The sequence below is a fragment of the Montipora capricornis genome, chromosome 3 (genome assembly GCF_036669925.1).
Source record: "Montipora capricornis isolate CH-2021 chromosome 3, ASM3666992v2, whole genome shotgun sequence".
Classification (NCBI taxonomy): domain Eukaryota; kingdom Metazoa; phylum Cnidaria; class Anthozoa; order Scleractinia; family Acroporidae; genus Montipora; species Montipora capricornis.
Window position 1 is genome coordinate 12,805,582 of NC_090885.1, and position 22,500 is coordinate 12,828,081.

The 22,500-nt window shown below is 39.4% G+C and overlaps 3 protein-coding genes across 4 annotated transcripts in view; 1 reads left to right on the forward strand and 2 right to left on the reverse strand.

The window, feature by feature from the left end:
* Positions 1 to 765: 765 nt before the first annotated feature.
* LOC138042252 (endoplasmic reticulum lectin 1-like) lies at positions 766 to 13,207 on the reverse strand. The gene is made up of 16 exons (XM_068888075.1): positions 13,030 to 13,207; positions 12,018 to 12,119; positions 11,517 to 11,594; positions 9,929 to 10,006; positions 9,550 to 9,616; positions 9,371 to 9,429; positions 7,876 to 8,016; positions 7,573 to 7,655; positions 7,351 to 7,407; positions 6,330 to 6,510; positions 5,446 to 5,514; positions 4,434 to 4,481; positions 4,031 to 4,074; positions 3,602 to 3,679; positions 2,309 to 2,384; positions 766 to 2,010 (listed from the first exon to the last, which is right to left on the reverse strand). Exons 1-16 carry the CDS (start codon positions 13,168 to 13,170, stop codon positions 1,936 to 1,938), a joined length of 1,377 nt encoding a protein of 458 aa, XP_068744176.1. The 5' UTR covers positions 13,171 to 13,207; the 3' UTR covers positions 766 to 1,935.
* A 35-nt stretch (positions 13,208 to 13,242) lies between these two features.
* On the forward strand, positions 13,243 to 19,570 carry LOC138042284 (tubulin delta chain-like). Of its 2 annotated transcripts, none has more exons than XM_068888131.1 (6): positions 13,243 to 13,850; positions 14,214 to 14,397; positions 14,766 to 15,616; positions 17,927 to 18,087; positions 18,713 to 18,820; positions 18,929 to 19,570. In XM_068888131.1, the coding sequence occupies exons 1-5, from the start codon at positions 13,505 to 13,507 to the stop codon at positions 18,782 to 18,784; spliced, it is 1,614 nt and encodes a 537-aa protein (XP_068744232.1). In that variant the 5' UTR covers positions 13,243 to 13,504; the 3' UTR covers positions 18,785 to 18,820; positions 18,929 to 19,570. The 2 variants fall into 2 exon arrangements, with proteins under 2 accessions (XP_068744232.1, XP_068744233.1); XM_068888132.1 differs by having other exon boundaries at positions 13,264 to 13,769.
* The window catches only part of LOC138039863 (protein phosphatase 2C-like domain-containing protein 1), a 3,946-nt gene continuing 940 nt past the window's right edge, over positions 19,495 to 22,500 (reverse strand). The window contains exons 2-3 of the mRNA XM_068885696.1: positions 20,735 to 22,194; positions 19,495 to 19,899 (exon numbers count right to left, since the gene is read on the reverse strand). Coding sequence (XP_068741797.1) covers positions 20,998 to 22,194 — 1,197 coding nt within the window. The 3' untranslated portion in view covers positions 19,495 to 19,899; positions 20,735 to 20,997. The remainder of the gene's footprint in view (positions 19,900 to 20,734; positions 22,195 to 22,500) is intronic.

Sequence of the window (22,500 nt, forward strand, 5' to 3'; positions counted from 1 at the left end):
CTACCGTTAACTGGGAACAACAAGCACTTAGTCGCTCTGCTCGTTCTGTTATTCGGGTGTTGAAAAATTCGAGCATAGGCGCATTAAACAACTTCGGGATTCCCGAGCAGCCCGTAAAGCAGCAAAGGACCAATCGATATCAATGGCAAGTGCTGACTTCGTCCTCTCTGTTCGCAAACGTCATTGTCGCTCGGGGATAGCATTGGTTAGCCACAGCAGAAAGCATGTCAACCTTCATCAGTAGGACTCAGAGAGAAAGGAGATCTGTTGGATACGACAGCTCAGTCCATCAGAAGCTCGCCTAATAGGACAGACGACAACACCAAGTTCATGCCCTTCTCCGCTTATCTAAGGCTGTGTGGTTCTCTAAAATCAAACATTTGCAGACGAAAGGAAGCACTTTCTATTCAGTTATTTGAGATCCTAAATTTTGGTCATGCCCGGGATTCAAGTATGGTAGTCCGTTACCTTGGAAACACACTGGGAACATGAGTTAATTGCATGAGGCATTTCCGGGTTCATTTCAGCCTCCTATTCAAAGCGAGTCTACGTGCGAGGTTTTCGTGGTGGTAATTGGTTCTACTTTACATATGAATAAAAAGTAATTTTCTCCACAAAAACTTGGCACTTAGACTCGCTTTGAGGAGGAGGCTGGCATGTTTTGTGTTTGCGACACTGAAATCGGCCAATGATGGAAACGAGGCCATCCAGCCAAGGCCATTTTCGAGTGCCACAATTCCCTTTGCATTTTAAGAAAGGAGAGGATTTGAGTCGTCAAACTTCACATTTTATTGGCGAGACGTTCACTCCAGTTATGAGTGATTGAGTGAGTGAGTGACTGACTATCTGAGAGTGACTGAATGAGTGACTAACTTAGGGAGCGAGGGACAATTCTGGAGGTAACCGCTAAGTTAAAGTTAATCCAACTGAGTAGCCAACTGGGCGAGGAGAATTTTGGATCGAAATTCGGTGTCTTACTTCAAGGCGTGTGGTTGGATTTGAACTTGCAATCGCATGACCCAGGATCAAAGTAACAATACCAGAGACAACTTTCCTTTCTCAGCAGTACATTGAAATTTACACAATAACTAAAGAAAACTTAATGTACTCAACAAGTTGTGTATAATATTTAGTCATAGATTTATCAGAGGATGTAGAATGATCAGTCCGTTTCGCTTTATTGTGAACTAGACATTGCTAACTACATTTTTGACGATTCTCCTCAACTGTTCCCAATTACAAAAATTCCTTATTCGCAATGTTGAATACCCATTCGCGATTTATTGATTGGCTAAAATTATTTTGCGCCATATTTTCATCCAATCAGAGGCAAAGGCAAAACTAATTGTGACTTCTTCGCGTTTTCCCGCGCTCCTGCCCACTTTGCCTTGTGATTGGCTCATTTGATTGTCTGAGTTTGCTGTGATTGGCTGAAGTGTTTTCAATAGATATCCGCTGTGCATTCGTAAAACTCCATATTCATAACTAGCAAGTACAAAGAACATCAGTTACAGGTATATAACGTAGAAGGACAGTTCTTCCCAGGAGACACATTGGGTGTCAGATGTTCTTTAATTCGCAGCACAGACGCCACAAAGTAGTTACGAAGACAGAAAATAGAGAGGCCCGTTTCTTCCTCCACGTTTCACCAGTGATCGAACCTTTAAACCTCGTGTCTTAACCTTTCCCGTGTCCATAAGTTTCTCTTGATTCAAGTTATGGCGCGAAATTAAAGAAAACGAGCAGATTTTCACATTTCGTCAGTATTGCTTCGTGACTTCTGCTGGGACTGGGGAGGGGTTATAACCTTTTTTCAAGTTCGCAATCAGTTAAAATGGAAAACCGCTGCGTGAGGTCAAATGAATGACCAAGTAAAATACTCTTTCTAGATTTCGCGATAATGAGAAAAATAAGCTAGTAAGCTGACGCAAATGTTCACACATTGTCCACTTGAAATATGCCGTTCTCGTCCATTTTTTCTAGCAAAGGGCAAATAATTGGGGATTCGACCTGCAAATAAAGAAGGAAACGTCACTAAATGCTCTGCCCGTACAATAATTGAAAATGAATGTAAAAATAACTCAACGCACAATCAAACTCAATGAAAAAGTATTGCAAATTTTGTCGCCGGCGCTGTTTCGAGGTTTGCGCTGCTGACTGGTAATATTATTAGCTCCGAGTTACAAATTGTCTATGATTGGCTTAGTCAATAACCTCCGTCGGGGCACAATTTCTCAGTTAACGTATTTTGCATCTTCGAAAGAAGAAAAAAAGAAAGAACTCGCCTTATCATCAAGGCCACTCTTACCGTAAGGACATATTCACAAGTTTTAGGCTCGGTTAAAGATAACGAAACTTCTTGCTCATGTTTCGACTCTTTACACCTGTAAAATGAAAAAAAAAAACTTGATTTCCATCCATTAGTTTCTTTTTGTCATTCGAAGAACGTTGCTTCCCTGATGAAGGTGGGGTTTCCGGTGAAAATGATTGCAGCAGGGTTGTTATATATCAATTCTTAATTATCATCCTCTTCTTTTGCTCCAGATAACACTGAAAAGTTCTGGTGCAATCTTGTCTAATTAAATATTTAAAGATGAGGCAGCGCCTGTTTCTCGAAACACCGGAAACTTTACGGACCATTTTCGGGTGTCGCAATTCCCTAAGTAGGGAGTTTAAGCAAATACGAAGACTACGGCTACGGAAACGCCACAAAGCAAGAATATCATTGGTTAAAAAAGGAAAAATAATCGTGCTGCACGTTTTCCGTGCATTTTTTGTCGTACTACGTGAAATCACCAAATTTTAGGTTTTGAAGGCAACGTGAGCATATAACGAGACAGTCATTTTCTGTTTTGACTTTAAAACCGTTCGTACTCATCCAGTTACACGATAGTTCGCATGAATTGTACAAGGTGAACAAGAAGGAATAATCGCGAAATACTTGCGATAGCGCTAAGTTATATTTTGGACTGACGTTTTCGTTGCCGTAGCTGTCGTGTTTGCTTAAACTCTCTAGTATCTCAAGAACGGAGAGGATTTAAGTCGTCAAACTTTACAGTCAGCTTGCTTTTTGTGACCTTGAAAACACGTTAAAAGATCGGCTTTACTGAACAAGCGGTTGGCAGGTTCACAAATGGCTTTTCGGAACTTTCGAGAAACGGGCCCCTGCTTCGAGGGGTTATGCCTTGTTTCTCCGGTTTTCCCTTATCATATTACAGCAATCGGCCATTTTCGAGTTCATGGCTGCCTCATCTTCAAAGCGAGTCTAAGTGCGAAGTTTTTGTGATGGTAATCAGTTTGCACTTCGCACTTAGACTCGTTTTGAAGAGGAAGCAGACATGAACTCGGAAATGGCCTGTTGAGGTGGAATTGACCTGCTTTAAGTTGCAAAGTAGTCTATCCAATTGATGGAGCACTAAAGTGGTTCATTCTTTATCTGTTCACTAAACTAACGTGTCGGTTCCCAGATAAATCTTGCCTTTGCTATTTATATCTGGAAAACTACCCTTCACCGGATATTCTGCAGTTTCTCCAGCTATACTTCATACTTGGTGAAACACTTGTTGAGTCAAGCGCGTTAAAAAAGAGAAGCGGTTCTTACTTTAATCTAACTTGAACGGTTCTTGGCTTCCCAGTGATGTCACAGAATTCACCATCACTATACAAATGATCGGTATAGCTGAAAAAAAAAAAAAACCCAAAACAAACAGATTACCACATACGATTTTTTACAGTCACAATTTCCAATCATGTATGACAGGAAAAGATGCGTGGTTATCAAACGATCTGTTTTTTTGGCCACGGTAACGACGCGCTTCATGGAGGTCTTAAAATATAGTTAATAGAGGGGGCAACCTCGTCCCCACCGCTTTTGGGAACGAGGTTGTAGAGGGAGCGCAATCTTAGAAGTATAAAAAGACGTTTCAAGTTAAGTGGATAGCGCTATCCACCTTTTGAACAACCGAGGCCTGGTAGTCAAAATACGTGAGTTCCGAATTTATATAATTTTTATTTATGTTTCTTTGTTTACCTAGCTGTAATTTTCTTTCTGTTTTTCTTCCATTGGATATGCGCCTGAAGATAGAAAGGACAAAAAATAGAGTTAACCAACGAAGAGTTGAGTCTGCAAAAAGTAGTTTCGTAGGCCATTCACAGTTGATGAGGAAATAGTGTAACCAGCGCAAAGCGAGGGAAACTGGGAGCAAGTAATTGGCTTACGGTCAAAACTTCTGATTGGTTGACAAAAAGGAAGGACTTTATTGGCTAATCATAAACGAAGCAATGACAGGGTTGCGCAGGCAAATCGCGAAATTAAGCCATAGACGCCTCTATTTTTATAAACCAGAAAATGGTAGAAATAAAAATGGCCTTCGGTAAATTTAATTGAGTCACAAGCTGCGTTCTAAAAAAACAACGTTTGTTTGATGCCATACCTCTTGATCCCATTTGCCAAGAAGGATATCTATTCTGGGACCAGAACCCTGAAAATGAACAACGCAACTTGTATTACACCGAATTGTTACTATGAACCTTTCATAGTTTCTCATAGTATAAAATGTATAAATGATAATAACAATCTTCTGCAAGAATTGTTAATTGAGAGCTAGTTTTTCTCATATGACCTGGAGTGACTGTGTGAACTTTATAGTGGTTGCCCAGTGGCTGCTCAGATGGAGTTCACAGTCATATGCTACGAGGAAAGGTAAGAAGGACGCGTTTGAGGTTCAGTCTGCAACTGAACCCTTTTTTGATGCATAAGGCTTCTTTTATGCTTTCTTCCCTCCCTCTCCTCTCCCCTCCCTCCCCTTCCATTCTATAACCACACACCGGTGACTGAGTTGGTTGAGCATTGGGCTGTCATGCGGGAGGTCGCGGGTTCGAATTCCCGGCCTGACCAACACTCAGGATCTTAAAATAACTGAGGAGAAAGTGCTGCCTTTGTAATTGGATCTGCAAATGTTTACTAGACAATCTTAGGCCCCATCTCACAAAATATCTTGCATGTTCATAAGTTCCCTGTGGGACGTTAAAGAACCCGCACACTATTCGTGAAGAGTAGGGGATGGAGTCCCCGGTGTTGTGGCTGTCCATTGTGAGTGTACAGGTCGGTGGGTATAGCAGGATCACATCAGCTGAATAGCTGCCGAAATTTACACCTGCTAAAACAAATGTAATTTCACTCACGTTTTTTGATTATTTACATCAAACTAAAGGTCCAGTGCAAGCTTAACAGTCGTGATTGATTGAGTGGGTGCTTACCCGTTGGGCAAGTGTTCAGAGAAATTTGCGTAACCAACCATGAAATCAATATTAGTGTCAGACGAACAAATGGGGTTTTCTTGAGCACAGAGTATCCAATCTTATAGCCGTAATTTGGCTTGAAAGTTGCCATTGCAGTCAATTTCATGCACAAATTTTAAAACGTATCAAGCTTTGGTCACTTACATCTTCATGGAACTGTATCACTTGTTTACCATAACAAAACTTGTACTTCCACCATGAAACAGAACCACCCTGTAAACAACATCAACAATGCCAAAGCTCAAAACAGTGAGTAGGGCATCACATTCCTGCGCACAAGCTAAACAAGTATCTGATCATTAGTTTTGCAACCACTTCTCAGTCTCCTTATAACTGCCTCCTTTTTGCTAATGCCAGAATCGTCAATCAGATACATGAATAAAGTGAACTTAGTACAAACTGACTAAACTTGGGTATGAATTGACCAAAAGTCAGGTACAAACAGACTGGATTGGAAACTCTCAGGTTTGATAATTTAACACAAAAAGGTCGCTTAAGTCTATGGTGCTCCATAGTAAGATCATTCTACTAGCTCCACTTCCTTATATACATGCAAATCAGATACTGTGGAACTGTTTAAGGACAGTGGCTACTATAGTTATTGCGCATACATTCTCTGCATCTCGAGACACTTGGGTTTCCTATGGGTGATGCTTACTAATACAGGGATATTTTGGTGCGGTTTAGAACTATGTGGAGAAAGCAGAACTAAGCAAGTGCTCTTGCTATCCAAAAAGAAAATTGCGGCTAGCCATGCATTTTTCAGAGATAATTAAGCTTCAATTTGGAAAAGAATGCCATACATTGCTTTGTATTTCACAGCTTTTTACAAATTTTGTTGATTACCGGTAATTATCTTTGAAAAATACATGGTTACCCACAATTTTCTTTTTGGATTTCAACAACACTCGCCGAGATCTGCTTTTCCCGCACATTCAGTAAAACACGCAAAAAATACCTTTGAATTAGTAGGCACCATCCCTAAAAGTGCCTACATGTCCATAGCGAGTTTACAAATAAACACTGACCCCAACAAGACAATGTTCGCCCTGAAGGAAGGCTGCAGTGAGCAAAGCATCTGGCTTAGGGAGGATTTCTCTGTACTCATCACCTGGGCCAGCTTTGGTGTTATCATCACTGGCTCCTTCTGGCATAAAACTGTCTAATGAAAATTGGTCATCCAGCAGCTCAGAATAACTTCGAGGTGGCCTACAAATTGCAACAAATCCTCAAAATAGAGAAAGCACAATGCAAATATCATGTACTTCATTTCCACCACCAGGATTATGGTACCCTCTCCCTCTGGCATGTTGCAACTGTCATTAACCCATTGATCCCTGAAAGTGAGACTTAACATAATTACTCTGTCTAACGCCAGATGATTTTAATCAGCAACTGGCTATGTCCTCGGGTGTTTGAGGCGTCAATGGCTTAAGTCAAATCCTCTTAGCTTCTTGATGACTCAACTCAGTTGCATCACATGGGATAACAGACAAATTGACTCAACTGAACCATAACCAGGGGTGGATCTAGGGGGAGGGTACAGGGGGTGCACACCCCCCCCCTCCCTCCTGCAACTGACCTGTGGCTTTCTAATACAACTGGTACAGTGTATTCTGGGGAAAAAAAACGTTGCCAGTCAGCTGCACACCCTCCAAGGAAAAATCCTGGATTCGCCCCTGATAACAGATAAGTTCATACACTGTACTCTCATGCAACTTAGAACACTTTCAGGGAACGTAAACAAGGGGTTTGGGTTTCGTATGTCACTTGCTGGACTTGCTGGACTGTATGCATTGTGGCACAGACCAAGTAAGTCATAGGGAAGTGAAAATAGTAGATTTATAGCCTCCAGAAAGATTTGGTCATGTAAAGTGTACCATCCAGTATAATATCTAGAAGCAGGTGAAAGGTCCAGCAGGTACATGTATTTCAAACTGAGATTTCCTGCACAGCATGAAGTGCTTTCCAAGTTTTTTAATGCTCAGCACACCCATAGACAAACATCAATGCTTAATTGCGTTTGAGAAAAAGTCAAAATGAACTTACGAAGGAGAACCATCTAAAGAGTGGCAATTGATCTGATGCACTGGTTTTTCGTGATACCTGAAAACCAAGCAAACAAAATAACTCATTATAATCATTTTACCTCTCTGCAAATGACCAATAATTATAACTGTCAGTGAATTCTTTGGATCACAGAAGGTCAGAGTGACTCATTAAAATGTTTGATGAAGCCCTGCACTAAAAAAGCTCAAAATGAAAACTCACATGTAAGCTGGGTTTGCACAAAGCAGTGGTGTAAAAACTTCCACTTCATATTGACAAGTTTGAAGCTCTTTCACAGAAATTATCTATGGATGAAATCAAAGTTGAACACTGTACATGCAAAGATCTCAAATTAATGATTCAAGTGTATAGCTTATTACAATATTATCAAAAAATGCACCTCAGGGACAGGAGGGTTAATATAGCACACCCATGCACCAACAGAGCTTACACTGCTCCTTGAAAAGGAGGCAAACTATCAGAATTATAATAATATTAATTTAGTAAAAGCAAGATTTTTCTCACCTCATTACTTGACCTTGGATTGCACATGTAAACGACAAATGTCATGCGTGGTTTGTTGCCCAACAAATCGCAAGGGGTACCATTCGTCATTACAACTTTATAGAAAGGAAATTCATGTCCATCAATCTTACGCATGGGAACCTTTGAGATATCAATAAAAGTGGAACAAAAGAAGGCAAATTAAAAGAAAACGTCTTCAGGCAAAGAATGCAAATAGAAGTTTAACTCTGTTATGAGGAGCAAGGATGGCACAGTTGGTTGGTGTGCGACCTTGGTGCAAGAGATCTTGAGTTCGATCCCTGGATCTCACATCTTTGTTTCGACATCTTTCCTTTCTGTTTAGCTTAAGGTCTCGGTAAAGGTAAATTTTGATGTCTCACTCAAATTTTTTGTTTTTGCAAATCTTGAATCGGTGGGCTGTGATCTATATATTTTCCCAAAAAAAAATTCTGAAAAGTTCATTTTTAAAACCACTAAAATTGCTTTTCTTTGTTTCCTGCCATAATCTGCCCGCTAAAAATGATTGAAGTGTCATGTCAAGCGCATGTGAAAGGATTGGGCGTCAATTGACAGCCTTCACAAGTCATCTGCTATCTTTAATAGCACGTGACCAAATGCTGATTAGCTCAGCATAATTGGCTTTCAATTAGGGGGCGGACTTAGTCAGAAGACCGTGAACTGTACGCAGAATCTTCAAGCTCGATTTTCCAGGGCTTTATTTTGACATCAAAATTACAACTTCTCGGATTCCCTGTCCCGAAGAGTTATAAGATATTGCTTCCAAATTTTCAGTTCAAATAGATAATTGTGCTACCCCAAATACAGTATGAGGAATTTTTCGTTTGTCTTCAGAGGTTGGTTTTATGGCACTTTTTCTGCCAAATTAAGTATGAGATGAGAGTTTCGAATTTGGTGCGTGATACTCCTTCAATATATTGACAATATCAAAAATTCCTCAAAATTAATAGGAGTGCATTCATCTGTGACTAAAATGTAACAAAGTGCAGTTATTTTCGCAATGAAGTGAAGGGGCAGGAACTTCTGCAGCAGACTCGGTCGTTCTCAGTTTGAGGCCTCAAAACTAAAAGGCAATATTAAATACCAAAAAACTAAACATCTGCTAGGGTGCCAAGAAAGCTATTTCGTTATTCCGACTCCCTTCAAGACAGGATTTTGGTTTAAGCACAAGTTCAGTTCAGAAATGCTGTGAACTCCATGTAGATGAAAACCAAACCATTCATTGCTGGTCCAAGTACATTTCAAGGGCAATATTGTATGCACAAAATCATAGCTCACATAGATGCCGGTTTTTGTCAGTTTGGAGAGTACATACATGTAAGCCACTAGAGAAGCTCTTAAAATGATTGACTGAAGGCAAAGGCCTGTTCTTCTTGCCTTTTTGGCAGAAGGCTCATACATTCCAATACTGACAAAACCCACAGCAATGTAGGTTAATATTTGATAAGTAAAAAACTGAATTATGATCTTTGCATACATTCTTATCGGAACGCCCACTGCCTTGTGTTGGAGGCTGGACAAGCGGTTTATCTTTACCTAAAGAAGCAAAAAAAATTGGCAAACATTCACGTATCAGCTACAAGAATGCACAACATTCACATATACCAGGATTTAGCAACCACAAGTTGCCAAACTAGGCAATAAAGTAGTGCAAACCTTCATTTTTTGTATGGATAACTTTTGGCTCTAGTCTTCCAAGGTAATATTCTTGTACTTGGTTATCCTGTTTATAAAGTGCAAAAATTAAGTTTTACACCGGAAGATACTGTACTGTGATTGTTCTGTGGGTTCCCTGTGTAACCTGTGCCTTTAGTGTATTGTGGGTAGTCAATAAAGTTAAGATGGCGAACTGAAAATGTGAGTGTGTTTTCTGGAGTGTAATCTGTTCGCATTGTGGAACAGTCTGGAATACAGACATTACAGATACTCCAAAAACTCCATTCCAGTCAAGAGAATCAGGATTAATTTTATTTTCTATAAGACTGCACAAAATAAGCACAATTAAAAACAACATTCAATAATTCATTTAACAAACCACAACACCAGCTTTCACTTCATGGAATTGCTTTACATGCCTTCCATGGCAAAGTTCGTATGTCCAGTATGTATCAAGCTGAAAAGAAAAGAGGTTGTTTAATTTGAAACTAGCTGATACCACTTACTTAAGATGAGAAAAGATAGGGCCATGGCATATTTCAATCTATACAGGGAATTAAAGGTAATTTCAAGTTTGGATTATCAATGTAGACACTGTTTCTTCACTGAGTTCATATTTAAAAGACAACAAGACATTTCACATCAGCCATAGCATAATGTGATTCAATTAAGTATGCCTATGTCAAAGTGTCAGATGAATAGGCTATGTTCAATATACATGTATCAATATTCACACATGGCTACAAGGCTTTATGGTTAAATTTAAATATTATTTTGTTTCGAAATCTCCCTTGAGACTTGTGAGACAAAGAAAACAGAACTAAGACTTGAAATTATTAAAATGACCATAAAGCCTTACAAGTACATAGTCATGCCTGAATATTGATATATTAAACTCAGCCTATTCCAAAGTACAGTTTACTTTAGTAGCCTTTGGCTAATAATTAACATGACAAATGATTCACTCTGCCTTTCTACTTTCACCCAAGCAACCTTTGTTGAATTTACTTTCATTAAACCATAGTTACAGCCTTTGACACCGTCAACTCTGAGTCAACCAATGTCTAAAGCAAATCTAAGGTTAACTTTGTCCAAATGACTTTTTCCTCCTAGCAGATATCCAGGGCTGTATATTTTTATTGTCTACACAGAGCTATTAATGCTCTAACCTACTTTAACAACAAACAGTGCAAATGTTCTTAAGGACAATGCCTACCATTGTTATTGCGCATACGTTCTGCACATCTCGAGATAATCGGATTTCCTATGGGTGATGCTTACTGAAACAGTGATATTTTTGCGTGGTTTAAAACTATCCGGAAAAAGTATTTCTTAGTAAGTACTCTTGTTATCCAAAAATAAAATTGGGGGTAACCCCGCATTTTTGAGAGATAATTAAGCTTCAATTTGATAAAGAACGCCATACATTGCTTTGTATTACAAAGCTTTTTACAAATATTATTCATCAATTATCTTTGGAAAATGAGTGGTTGCCCCCAATTTCCTTTTTGGATTTCAATAACACTTGTTAAGATCTACAGTTCCCACACAATTATAAACCGGGGCCAAAATACTTTTGAATTAGTAGGCACCGTCCTTAAACCATAGTTACAGCCTTTGACACTGTCAACTCTGAGTCAACCAATGTCTAAAGCAAATCTAAGGTTAACTTTGTCCAAGTGTTATAAATGAAAGCAAGGGTTTGCCTGAACTTCTTTCTCAACTTTTAATGAACGCAAAGAGGTCACATAGCACTAATGACTTTTTCCTCCTAGCAGATATCCAGGGCTGTATATTTTTATTGTCTACACAGAGATATTAATGCTCAAACCTACTTTAACAACAAACAGTGCAAATGTTCACTTAAAGTCATTGTTTAACCATCTTATCTTTAATACTGCCTACTTGAAAAGTCAGGGAGAGTTGTGGACACATTTTTATGAAAAAAAACACTCAAAAAATAATACCCTGTAAGAGCACTCTCCCCTTATCACAAGACCTTTCAAGAGTTCATCAGGGTCTGGACCAACTTCTGACTTACCACTCTACAAGCAAAAAAGGAGTTAAAGTTAGGTGTAAAACTTGACAAAAAAGAACAGAAAGGAAACAAAGAAGTTTTTAGTACCACAATGACAAATGTAAGCATTGGACAAACACATTTTCGTTTCTTAAAAGATGTGCCAGTCAATGTCAGTAAAAGGTTGCACTCAGATCATCATACTCTCAGCCAATCGGATGTTAAAAGAATAAAGTTTGATGCTAATGTAAAATCATGTATCCTTGGGAACCTTTAGATTGGAGAACATGGATGACCTCAAGTATTAGTTTTCTGTACTCAGCATGCGACATACTCAGCGATATGCGCGTGCTCAGAACAGAAAACTCACACTCGTAGTTGTTTTTGTCCTCCAGTGTAAAGGTCTCTATTAACACATAATTATAATGATTACCAATGACAGTACTTGTACCTCTCTTTGTGGTTTATACTCTGGTAAGATACACTTGTATTTTTCATTGTCTTTTGTGATCATTACTATCGATTCTTTACTACTTGACAAATCCTCCTCATTCTGAAAAAAACAAAAACTCTTGTAAGTCAAAAATTAAAGGGCTGATCAGCACAAAATAATAATAAAGATGTCCTTGATGATCAGTGCCCCATTGACTTAGTCATTGCTGTTTTTACTTTATTGCCGGGCTATATATAAACACCAGTTCTAAGCCTTTTTTAGATATCACAAAAGCTGTCCATGGGAAAGAATTTGAATCCGAAGTGGTTTGATTCTAAAAATGTGATCTTAAACAAATCGTCATGTGATCCAAAAAATAATGTCATGTGATCCAAAAAAGTGTTTCTTGTTGAATGCCACGGCCGTCAACGCGCTTTACACGAACCACGTGACAACTTTTTTTTGTCATGTGACGGCTTATCTTTTGCTGATCACGGGATAAGTTTTTTTGGAACCTCCATTTAAAAATTCTAACGGCAGATTTACCACTGTAGTGATTTCAAATGATAGTAAACAAAATTAATAAACCTGGGCCATAAATTATATGTAACCGTTGTAGTTACAATAATTTTTCCTTGGTTAACTTGAAAACTTGTCAAACTACTATAGGTTGTTTTCACTCTTCTTTATTTCAGATTAATTGGTAATGTCTATAAGACAAAGGAAAGCAAAAAATAAACTAGTCTGAACAATTTTTAACCAAGAAAAAATTGTAACTGCATATCCATTGCGTTGTGATTCAACGTTAACCGGTTTGTAAAACGTAATCTCATCTATCTGCTTCAGAAAAAAATGCTTAATTAAAAATAATCTATTTCAACCCAAGAAAGGAATGCCTTAGTTGGTCATTAATTAGCTATTCAGATGCAAAAAGCTCGCAAAACGCTATAACAGGTTTCTTCCATAACATAACAAAACATCCGGCAGGTAAAATAAATTAAAGAGTAGTTGGGCATAGTTTCACACTTACTGGAGAAACTTGGCCTTCGTTGAGTTTAACTGGACCTCTCCAGCTAATATCATATTGTCCATCGTCAAAAGGGTTGAAAGATCTAGCACAGATGAACAACGAAAGCAGAGGAAATATTTTTGAGTCCACTGAAAGTCGCATACTGCAACACAGCTGTGTACATGAATTTGCTAACGTGTCGACTGAGTGAATGCCTAGGGCCCAGATCCCTTCAGTTGACATTGCCTCGGTGAAATCACATGAAATGCCATTAGATCTTTCTAAATTTTATACTTCTTAGCAGAATGAAATCATCTTATTTAAATCTGGATAAAAACTGGCATTTCTTTAAATGTGGATAGAAACTGGCATTTCTTCAAACTGAGTTTTCAAAACACAGATTTGTCGTCCTTCTCTGGCAAAGTTGTCTGCACAATTTCGCTTTATTTATATCTGCAATGTCATTGGACGACGGCAGGTATTTCACCCACTAGCTATGTCATCCATTGTCCTTTTGGTTGGACAATGTGGCAATCAAGTTGGACATGAACTAATGAGCTTGATTGACAACAGCGACACTCACCCACTCAGTCACAGAGATGGTAAATTACGATGTGTGTGTGTAGACAGTGAATCAAAGGTCATTGGCCATAACTATTATGATGACACAAGGAGAAGGGGTCTTTATAGAGAAACAAACATGGTCGCTGGTCAGAAAGGCAGAGGAAATAACTGGGCTCTTGGCTATCATGGTTTTGGTGGTGAGACTGAAGACACCTCATTGTTGCATCGCACTATGGATTCTTTAAGAATGGAAGTAGAGAGATGTGATAATTATGCTGGTAATTAGTTCAATTAGCTATGCTTTTGCTAGTCCAAAAACAGGCTCTTTATTGGGTTATTCACTTGAAAGGCAGCAGAGCTTCCAAGACCTTTCTGGATGAGCTCTTTTTGCGCTATTCTTAGCTAACCAAAAAAACATTTTGCAGCAAAATGAGAACAGGAATCTAATCAATAGGTCCTCTCTGGGCTCACACTTGATTTGTGTAACATATTCTCTTTTTGTCTCACTAAGAAACTGTTGAAATACATGGTCGGTCTGGTGAAACCTGGTCTTGTCTAGGTTCACACTTGACCTTAAAGACTGGGCTAACATTTTGTTCTGGGTTATCCCATAACCGTTTTTCTTTCTGTCACTTTTAAAGGCACTATTGTTGTACATAGTCTTGCTGGTGGAACAGGGTCTGGTCTGGGTTCACATTTGGTTGAGAGAATTAGAGATACATACCCAATGGCTCATGTTATGTCAGTAGCTGTGTCACCCCACACATCTGGCGACAGTCCATTACAGCATTACAACTCTCTTCTAAGTTTGGCTTCCCTGCAGTGGTGAGTATGTTTAATGCTTTACTTAATTTACATGCCTCTTTTTAATAGCGTAGTTTGTACATCACCTTATGAGCATGAGACTTGATGTTCAATGTTTGATTTAAGTTCGATCATCCGGATGAGTTTAGTCCAGACAAGGTTTAGGGTCACACTTGCTTTTGACCTAAGGGGAAGTCATCTAAAAGTTAGAGTCAGAAACACTAGACTCTCAATACCAACTCTCATTTGGCATGTGGATGCCACTTTAATGTAAACTTACAATTTAAGAAATGTGGCATTCAGGTAACAAACCTGGTGATGATGATGATGATGAACTTTATTCATGTGTCGATGTATTTAGCTGACGCTAATTGGTTTATTTTCAATAGTCATGCAGATGGGGTGTTACTCTTCAACAATGATGATGTTCTTCATCACGTTGTGACACACAGTGGTTTGGTATCGCAACAGAAACGTGCAGCCTCCACCTCACTTAAAGACATGAATGCCCACATATCTGCCAGTCTTGCTGGACTGCTTCAGCCCTTCGGGAGCAAACCCAGACGGATAAAGGGAAATGTTAAGGATAGGGGAAGCAGACCACTTTTACATGCAGCTAAGATGACGCAGAAAGGGTTGAGTTACAGCACAGGAAAACCCAATAAAACAGATTTTATTTCACGAAAGCTGTCATATTCTCTTACTGAAACATTGGACAGATCAGATGTTCTTAGCAGTAAGCTTTCAGAGAATTCTGCCACTTCATTTAGATATTCTACAAATGTGTTGCCCAGTGTGTGTGATTTGGATGGTAGTAAGGAGATGGCTAAGCAACCAAGATCTACAGCGTCAGCCTTATTGCGCTATCAAGGAATTGTGAGGCCTTCTCCCTCAAAGACTAGCAGCTGCCACTCAGAAAAGTTCGAAGCAGGAGTCTCATGTGGAAATGAACCATGGGAAATGTTACGATCAGTCTGTCCTGAACCATCAAAGAAATTTGCCACAGTTCATCATGTTGCCAAGTCTAAAGTTTCTTGGGAAGCCCTTGTCCACTCTCTAATCCATTCGCTACGTCGATATGACAGGAACGGCTCCCAGTTTGCAACTGTTTGTTCGCTTCTCGTTGCCCGAGGTGATCTTGATGGCTCCTTTGCAGAAGCATCAACAAAGATTGAAGAGAAGCTACGTCTGTCACTGGGATGCATGGAATGGAATCCATTTCCAATTGACTTCTGGATCAGTGAGTAATAGTCCACATAACTGTTGACATTAAGACCTAAGTAGACACTCTTTTCTCTTCCGAAAAATTGTCCATTACCTTAATTCTAGGCATAGAAGGGCCGCCAGACTTATTAAAAAGAATTGCAGTGGCTTCTGAAGAATTTGCCTGGAGCAGAGTGGAAGTTTAATTACCAGAGAGAAAATGACTAATTTATCATTTTAGTTCTCCATATGATATAAAATTTGTTCATTTCATTTTGTAGGCAAAAATTTACCAATGAAAAGGTAACTCACACTTGCAATGCATGCTGAGCTAGTCAGCTTCTTCCTTTTTTTTTCATCCTTGTTCTTGTCAATGTTGCGGTGCTTAAGTCCCTTAATATGGCATGCAGGGATGGCACAGTGGTAAGAGCCCTCACCTCCCACCAATGTGGGCTGGGTTCAATTCACAGACTCGGCGTCATATGTGGGTTGAGTTTGTTGGTTCTCTACTCTGCACCGAGAGGTTTCCTCCATGGTACTCTGGTTTCCCCTCTCCACAAAAACCAACATTTGATTTGATTTGTATAAATTGTTGATTTCAGTTTACAGTGTCCCCAATTAGTGCTCCATCATTAGAATGACTTAAGGAGAATCTTTGTTACACTTTTTGCCTTATTAGCATGAAGGCTATTGTTTTATAATCAGTCAGCCGAGAATAAAGCACTGAATATCGAAAGTGCATTGCATAATGTGCTTTCTCTGAAAAATTGAACCCGATATACCAGATCATCTTTAACCCTTTAAGCCCCGAGGGGTTCCCCATTGATGAGTAAAATCGTCTGGCGTTAGACAGAGTAAAATCTATAAGTGCCATTTGGCAATGATGCTTTGAAAATTAGAAATTTACAAAGAATGTATGGGAAAGTGTGTTCCTTTGCCACCAATAAATTTTCAGTTTTTGATGGCTCATAACTGGCTTGTTATCAAATCTAAAAGGCTTTAATTGCACCTTTGATAAAAAAAATCACTATCTTTTTTTCTTCATATTTTGAAAGTGTGTTTGCTTAACACCTCACCGGCAAAATTTTGAGCTTTGATTTTTATCCGAAGACCGTTTACTTTGAGGGTAAGTTTTGGATTTCATGGTCTGCTATTACTCACGTTCAAAACTGACTGCATGATTGAACCTCAGAGAGTTGGATCCAGGGAAAGTGATGTCAAAGGCTCACTGGCTTAAGATTTCAGTGTGTGAACGCAGCTTATTATAATTATATGCAAAACAGGAGTTTAAAAGTCTGAAAGTCCAAAAGTCCCATGCTGCATATTAATTCTGTGGCATACATGCATTGCATTCATAAACTAGTGAGCCTTTGATGTCATTTTCTCCTTGATTCAGTTCTCTCAAGATCTTAAAGTTAGTAATGGTGGACCATTAAATAAGAAAATTCCAGTTCAAATAAACAGATGGTTTTTTGCAATCAGTATTTAGTTAACATAATTTTGAAATCCAAAGAAAATAAGAATTGATTTTTTTGGTCACTGGGGCACTTTAGTAAGTTTAACTTAAAATGTAAACAATGATGTCAGCAAAGATTTCCTTTTGGCAACTTTAGACTGGGAGCAGTTGTCCTTTCTTCCTCATAGTGATCGCACGGGTGGAAATGAAAACATTATGCAAATTTTGGGTAAAACTGAGAAGGGATTGGGGAAAGGGAGTCCAGGCTACCAGCTGGCGTGGGAGAAGAAAGAGACTGCTTGCAGTCTAGCCAACTTTGAATTAATCCAAAAGTGTCAGGAAAGAAATAGGTAAAATGTACTGATGTTAATTATTGTGTTTGACGAGTAGGAGGACGCAATACTAATGTAGATTGTATCAAAAAAAATTTTGGGACAACCAACAGATTTGGCATCACCACAGATTTTGCAGGGGCGAATGACATCATAGGAGAGAGGGCCTGGGATTGAGATAGGTCCAAGATGGTTCCATGCTTGTCTGTTTTACCCTAAATTGAAATTGAACGCACCCCATAATCTTTTTACTTAACATTTCTTCCATGAGTGCGCGTTGGATGTGAGTTGGCTATAACCAGTCTCATTTCCGACAAGTGTGAATGGAATAATTATTGTTGTATTAAATTTTCATCAAATTCTGAACGCTTGGACACTTGGAAATTGAAGCCAGTTTGCAACAGTTGATGCAATCAGTTTCCACAATAATTATTAGGTCATCCCATATATGAACTGATAACTAACATTGAGTGAACCAATCAGATAGCTAAGAACCGCAATATCCGAGTTCAAAATTTTAATAATACCGTCCAGTTATTACGATGTTTTTGTTCTTCAGGTCAGTACAATCCATGTGGTTTTAAAGATTCACGATCACTTACACTTTGCTTGAATTCTACCAAAATAGTGGAGACAATAGAAAATGTCATACTCAAATCACGTTCGATGTATGATGCTGGGGCTTATTTGCATTGGTTTTGGAAGCATGGCTGCTCCGAGGTAAACTAGACAGACATTTCCTGGACTAAATGACATGTGGGTTATCAGTTTGTTGGTTCCCCAGTCTGCTCTGCCGAGGCTTTTTCCTCTGGGTGGTCAAGTATCCTCTCTCATCAAAAACCAAAGTTGTATAATTTCATTTTGATCTGCTTCAATTATTAGGATAGTTCTTGTGCTTGATTTGGCTGTAAAACATTGAGAATTGTTATCATTATCATTAATACTAATTCATATTCCAAATCGGCACCCTTAATCCTCAAGGTATTAACAAATGCTTTTCATTTAACTATATTCCTATTTTTCACGTTGCCATGTTAGCACCAATAGCGTAGCTCCTACTCTACTATAAAAACTACACGTAACCCACAATTCCTCGATTCTTTCTAACGAAGGGCTAACGCTCGAAACGTCAGCTTTTAGAATCTCTGTACGGTGGCCAATTTACATTTTCAACTCCGTTGATAAAACCAATTTTTTGTATACACTAAGATCTTGAGTTTCGCACAAAACCTAAGCTTATGAAGTGGGTAGAATTTGATCATATTATTATTATTATTGTTATTATTATTATTATTATTATTATTATTATTATTATTATTATTATTATTGCCTCTCACGATTTCAGAACGACTTCCTGGATGCATTTGACACGTTGGAGTCTGTAGTAGAGAACTACAAGCTTGCGACAGCATTATGAAATTACAGGCAAATTACCACAAGAATTGAAAAGGCCGTAAGTAAAGCTTTCTAATTCTCACTAAACTTCCGCGTGTTAGAGCAATATCAAGGGGTTTGAATGTTTAAAAAATTGTTTGAATCTTTAAAAACTTTGTCATTCTAGGTTTTCACTCACAAGATGACCGACCTTGATTTATACAAAAAGAAGAGGAAATGTCTTTTTGTTTGCGTTGGAATCGTGTTCGTGTTCACGCTCCGTTTTCTGAAATTATCATCGTGATGTCATTGGACATGGAAATATAAACAGTTTCTGAAGTCGCCTAATCTCAATTGAACAAAAGCAATAAGAACTACAAGAAGAACAGCTAAAATTAGGGATAATGCAGTGTAGCCCTACCACTTTTCGACTTTCTTTGTCTTTTGTTGATGATTAATTAACTGTGCGGTTAATGGAAGGACATTTGGTATACTGTGCCACTCAAGTCGTGGTAATGCACGCGCATGCGTGATTTTGCTAAGAGTTTTGTACGGCGTCTTTATCTGGCAGGGGATGAGCTTTCTGATAAACAATGAGCGTCCTTTCTTAAACAAACAGGGCCCCGTTTCTCAAAAGTCCCGAAAAGGCATTTACGAAACTGCTATCGGTTTGCCAGATGTCCCTGGAATCATGGACAGCAATTGAAGTCACTGCCTTGATAAAACGTTCCTGTCTCAAACAACGATGTTCAATTGAAACTTTTTATTCAACTCCTGTACAGTAAAATTATAGTGACAGAGCAATCAATTAAAGAGAATAAGGATCAAATTCTGTGTGTGATTTTTGACATTTTGGTTGACAATATTCTGACTTGCTACCGTGATGGCACTTCCTTCCCTCACCCAACGAACTTCCCAGTTCTTCTGCTTCGAGCAAATTTGTTAAATAAATGAGTGAATAAAATTACGAAGCAGGTGTATGTCATAGGATGCTGATATTTATAGAGATTGTGTAACCTGAGGAAGACCGCGTTGCCAGAGGTCGAGAACCCATGGCACACAATGCAACGGAAACGCTGTCGACACATGCCCAGGGATCAAACTGAAGCCAATGAAATCGCGCGATTAGAGGCAAAAAGTACCAAGGAATTCTTATTTCTAACATCGATGAAAACAAACCTTAATTCCCAACGTGGTCGGTCATGGGGCAATTCTGCCAACGCCCTTCGTTATTGACAGCAACCAGCTGGAATGTATTGCCATTGCCAAGCAACTTGTATTGTAATACAACGGCAACGGCAATGCCGGAGCAATGCCGGAGAAAGGGCAACTGAAAAATCGTATTCCTTGGCAGGATTTGAACCTACGACCTCCGTAACACCGCATGTCGGATGCTCCACCCACTCCACCATATTGGGAGGCGCGGTGGCCTCATGGCTAGTACACTCGACTCCGGATCGAGCGGCTCCGGGTTCGGGTCTTGGCCGGGGAAATTGTGTTGTGTCCTTGTGTTGTGTCCTAGGGGAGGCAGTGTGGCCCAGTGGTTAGGGCGCTTGCCTTGAGACCCGGAGATCCCGGGTTCAAGACCCGCTCTAACCACTGGTTGAATTTGTTCCTGGTAGTCCCTGGTTCGACTTCCCAGCTGCACTTGTAAATAGCCAACTGGTTTGCCTCCGGCCAGTTGGGATTCTTAACAGTTGTTGTTGTTGTTATTCTATTCTGTCGTTTCGTTGAGTTTCATTGGCCCTGAAAAGCCTCTATGGGGAGGGGTCAATTAAGTATGTATATTTGTATTTGTATATTTGAAAAGACACTTTACTTTCACGGTGCCTCTCTTCACCCAGGTGTATAAATGGGTACCGGGGTAACCCTGCGATGGACCCGCATCCCATCCAGGGGGGAGTAGAAATACTCCTAGTCGCTTCATGCCACAGAAACCGGAGATAAGCGCCGGCCTGATGGGCCTTCTAGGCTCGTGGCAGACTTTACCTACCTACCCTACAAGTATGTATGCACAGAGTTCATATACTGTATTTTTATTTTCAATTTTCTTAAAAGAACTATTTTTTTTTAAGTTAGCAATATAACTTCATGCGGTTTTGTCAAAAAAGTATATTATTTTGAATGCAACGTTTGGTGTACAGCAAGATTTCATCAAATACTGTCAGAAATGCGTTTTCGTTTGACGCCTGATAGTGATAATTTACCAAGCGACCTGCCTGTTCTCTACTTCATCCGATTAATGTCGGCGCTTTATCAGCTTAGTTCGCCATCCTCTGCAAACTGAGCGTCCAAAGCCTCTAGGATGTCTGGTGTTACCATTTGCCAGTTGATCATAGAAAATCCGGGCAAAAGGGCAACAAACACTGTGATGTTATCCATTGATTCTGCATAAAGCGCACATTTAACAAGCCTCTCCGACAAGGACTTAGCCAGCAAACGTGCCCTCTCTTCCTTTGTAAGTTCTCTTCCTCCAGAATCCTTCATTGAACGCAAAGTTTTGTCATCCGGGAGAGAGGATCGACGACAACGTAGATATTCGATGCTGACGCCATCTATTACGTCATTATTCCTTGAGTTGGTTGTTTCATCTACATGTTCGGTTTCAACGTCATCTTGTGTTTTCGTAACAAGTTCGTTATTGGCTTTTTTATGGAACAGTGAAAACTTGTCAAAGCTCACTTCACTTTCACTTTTCCACCGTCTTAATTCCGTTTTATTGGCAGCAAAATACCCCGTTGTTACACCAAAATTACTGGTATCGTCAGCTTCACCGACAACTTTTAAATCGAATTTTAAGCCACTCGATCTGTCTGTCAAGTCTTTTTGTTCCTCTTCAAATGCTTTTCTTCTGTTTTGTTTCGTCCCTCGCATAATTTGCCTTTTCACGTCCCTTCGGATCTGTCCGATAAATCCGTTCACAAGATGAACTGTTTCCTCGAACGAGAAGACTTTCCAAAATCCTCCAGAAGCGACAATGATAAGCTGATCACTAGATTCAATGCGAACGTTTTTGACGTCTGGCTCATTGATAACGCATTTCTTTAAGGCCGTATCACCGATGCTGCCTAGACCCCTAGTCACTCCGAGAGCACCATTTACTAGGGCACACCTTTCGGTCTTCACAATGATCCCACTTGAGTTTTTCACACGGTTCCGTTCCTTCTTATTGTACAAATCGTGTTTGTGAGTGAGTACCTTAGCAACGTCGTCATCGCGCAACAAAAGTGCGCCAACGTTCCCCACATTTGCTGCCAAACACGCGTCACGAGACAAAACGCACGTGACTGCTGAGCAACCACTCCATCTACTTTGCGACCGCTCCTCTTGTGACGTCAACAACAGATTTTCTTCAGTTTTACAGAATGCATTTCTAAATGCCGCAGCAATTTGGTTTTTTGTCGGTTTCACTTGTTCGTGTGTTATAATGGAGTCCAGTGAAGTCCATTGAACCTCAGAGAGTTAGATCCAGGGAAAGTGATGTCAAAGACTCACTGGCTTAAAATTTCAGTGTGTGAACGCAGCTTATTAAATATGCAAAACAGGAGTTTAAAAGTCTGAAAGCCCAAAAATGCCTATGCTGCATATTAATTCTGCGGTGTACAGCTACATTGCATTCTTAAACTAGTGAGCCTTTGACGTCATTTTCTCCTAGATCCAGCTCTCTCAAGATCTTAAAGTTAGTAATGGTGGACCATTAAATAAGAAAATTCCAGTTCAAATAAACAGATGGTTTTTTGCAATCAGTGTTTAGTTAAC

Bases quoted from the DNA above. Each gene is read 5' to 3' on its own strand.
- LOC138042252 (XM_068888075.1), bottom strand. From the start codon at position 13,170: ATGCGACTTTCAGTGGACTCAAAAATATTTCCTCTGCTTTCGTTGTTC. The intron at 11,595-12,017 runs GTACAAGTACTG...TTTTGCTTGTAG, and splicing joins AGTATAAACCACAAAGAGAG to AGTGGTAAGTCAGAAGTTGG. The intron at 6,511-7,350 runs GTAAGTTCATTT...TGCAATTTGTAG, and splicing joins TCTTTAGATGGTTCTCCTTC to GCCACCTCGAAGTTATTCTG.
- LOC138042284 (XM_068888131.1), top strand. From the start codon at position 13,505: ATGTCATCCATTGTCCTTTTGGTTGGACAATGTGGCAATCAAGTTGGA. The intron at 15,617-17,926 runs GTGAGTAATAGT...TTTGTTCTTCAG, and splicing joins TCCAATTGACTTCTGGATCA to GTCAGTACAATCCATGTGGT. The intron at 18,088-18,712 runs GTAAACTAGACA...TCACGATTTCAG, and splicing joins GGAAGCATGGCTGCTCCGAG to AACGACTTCCTGGATGCATT.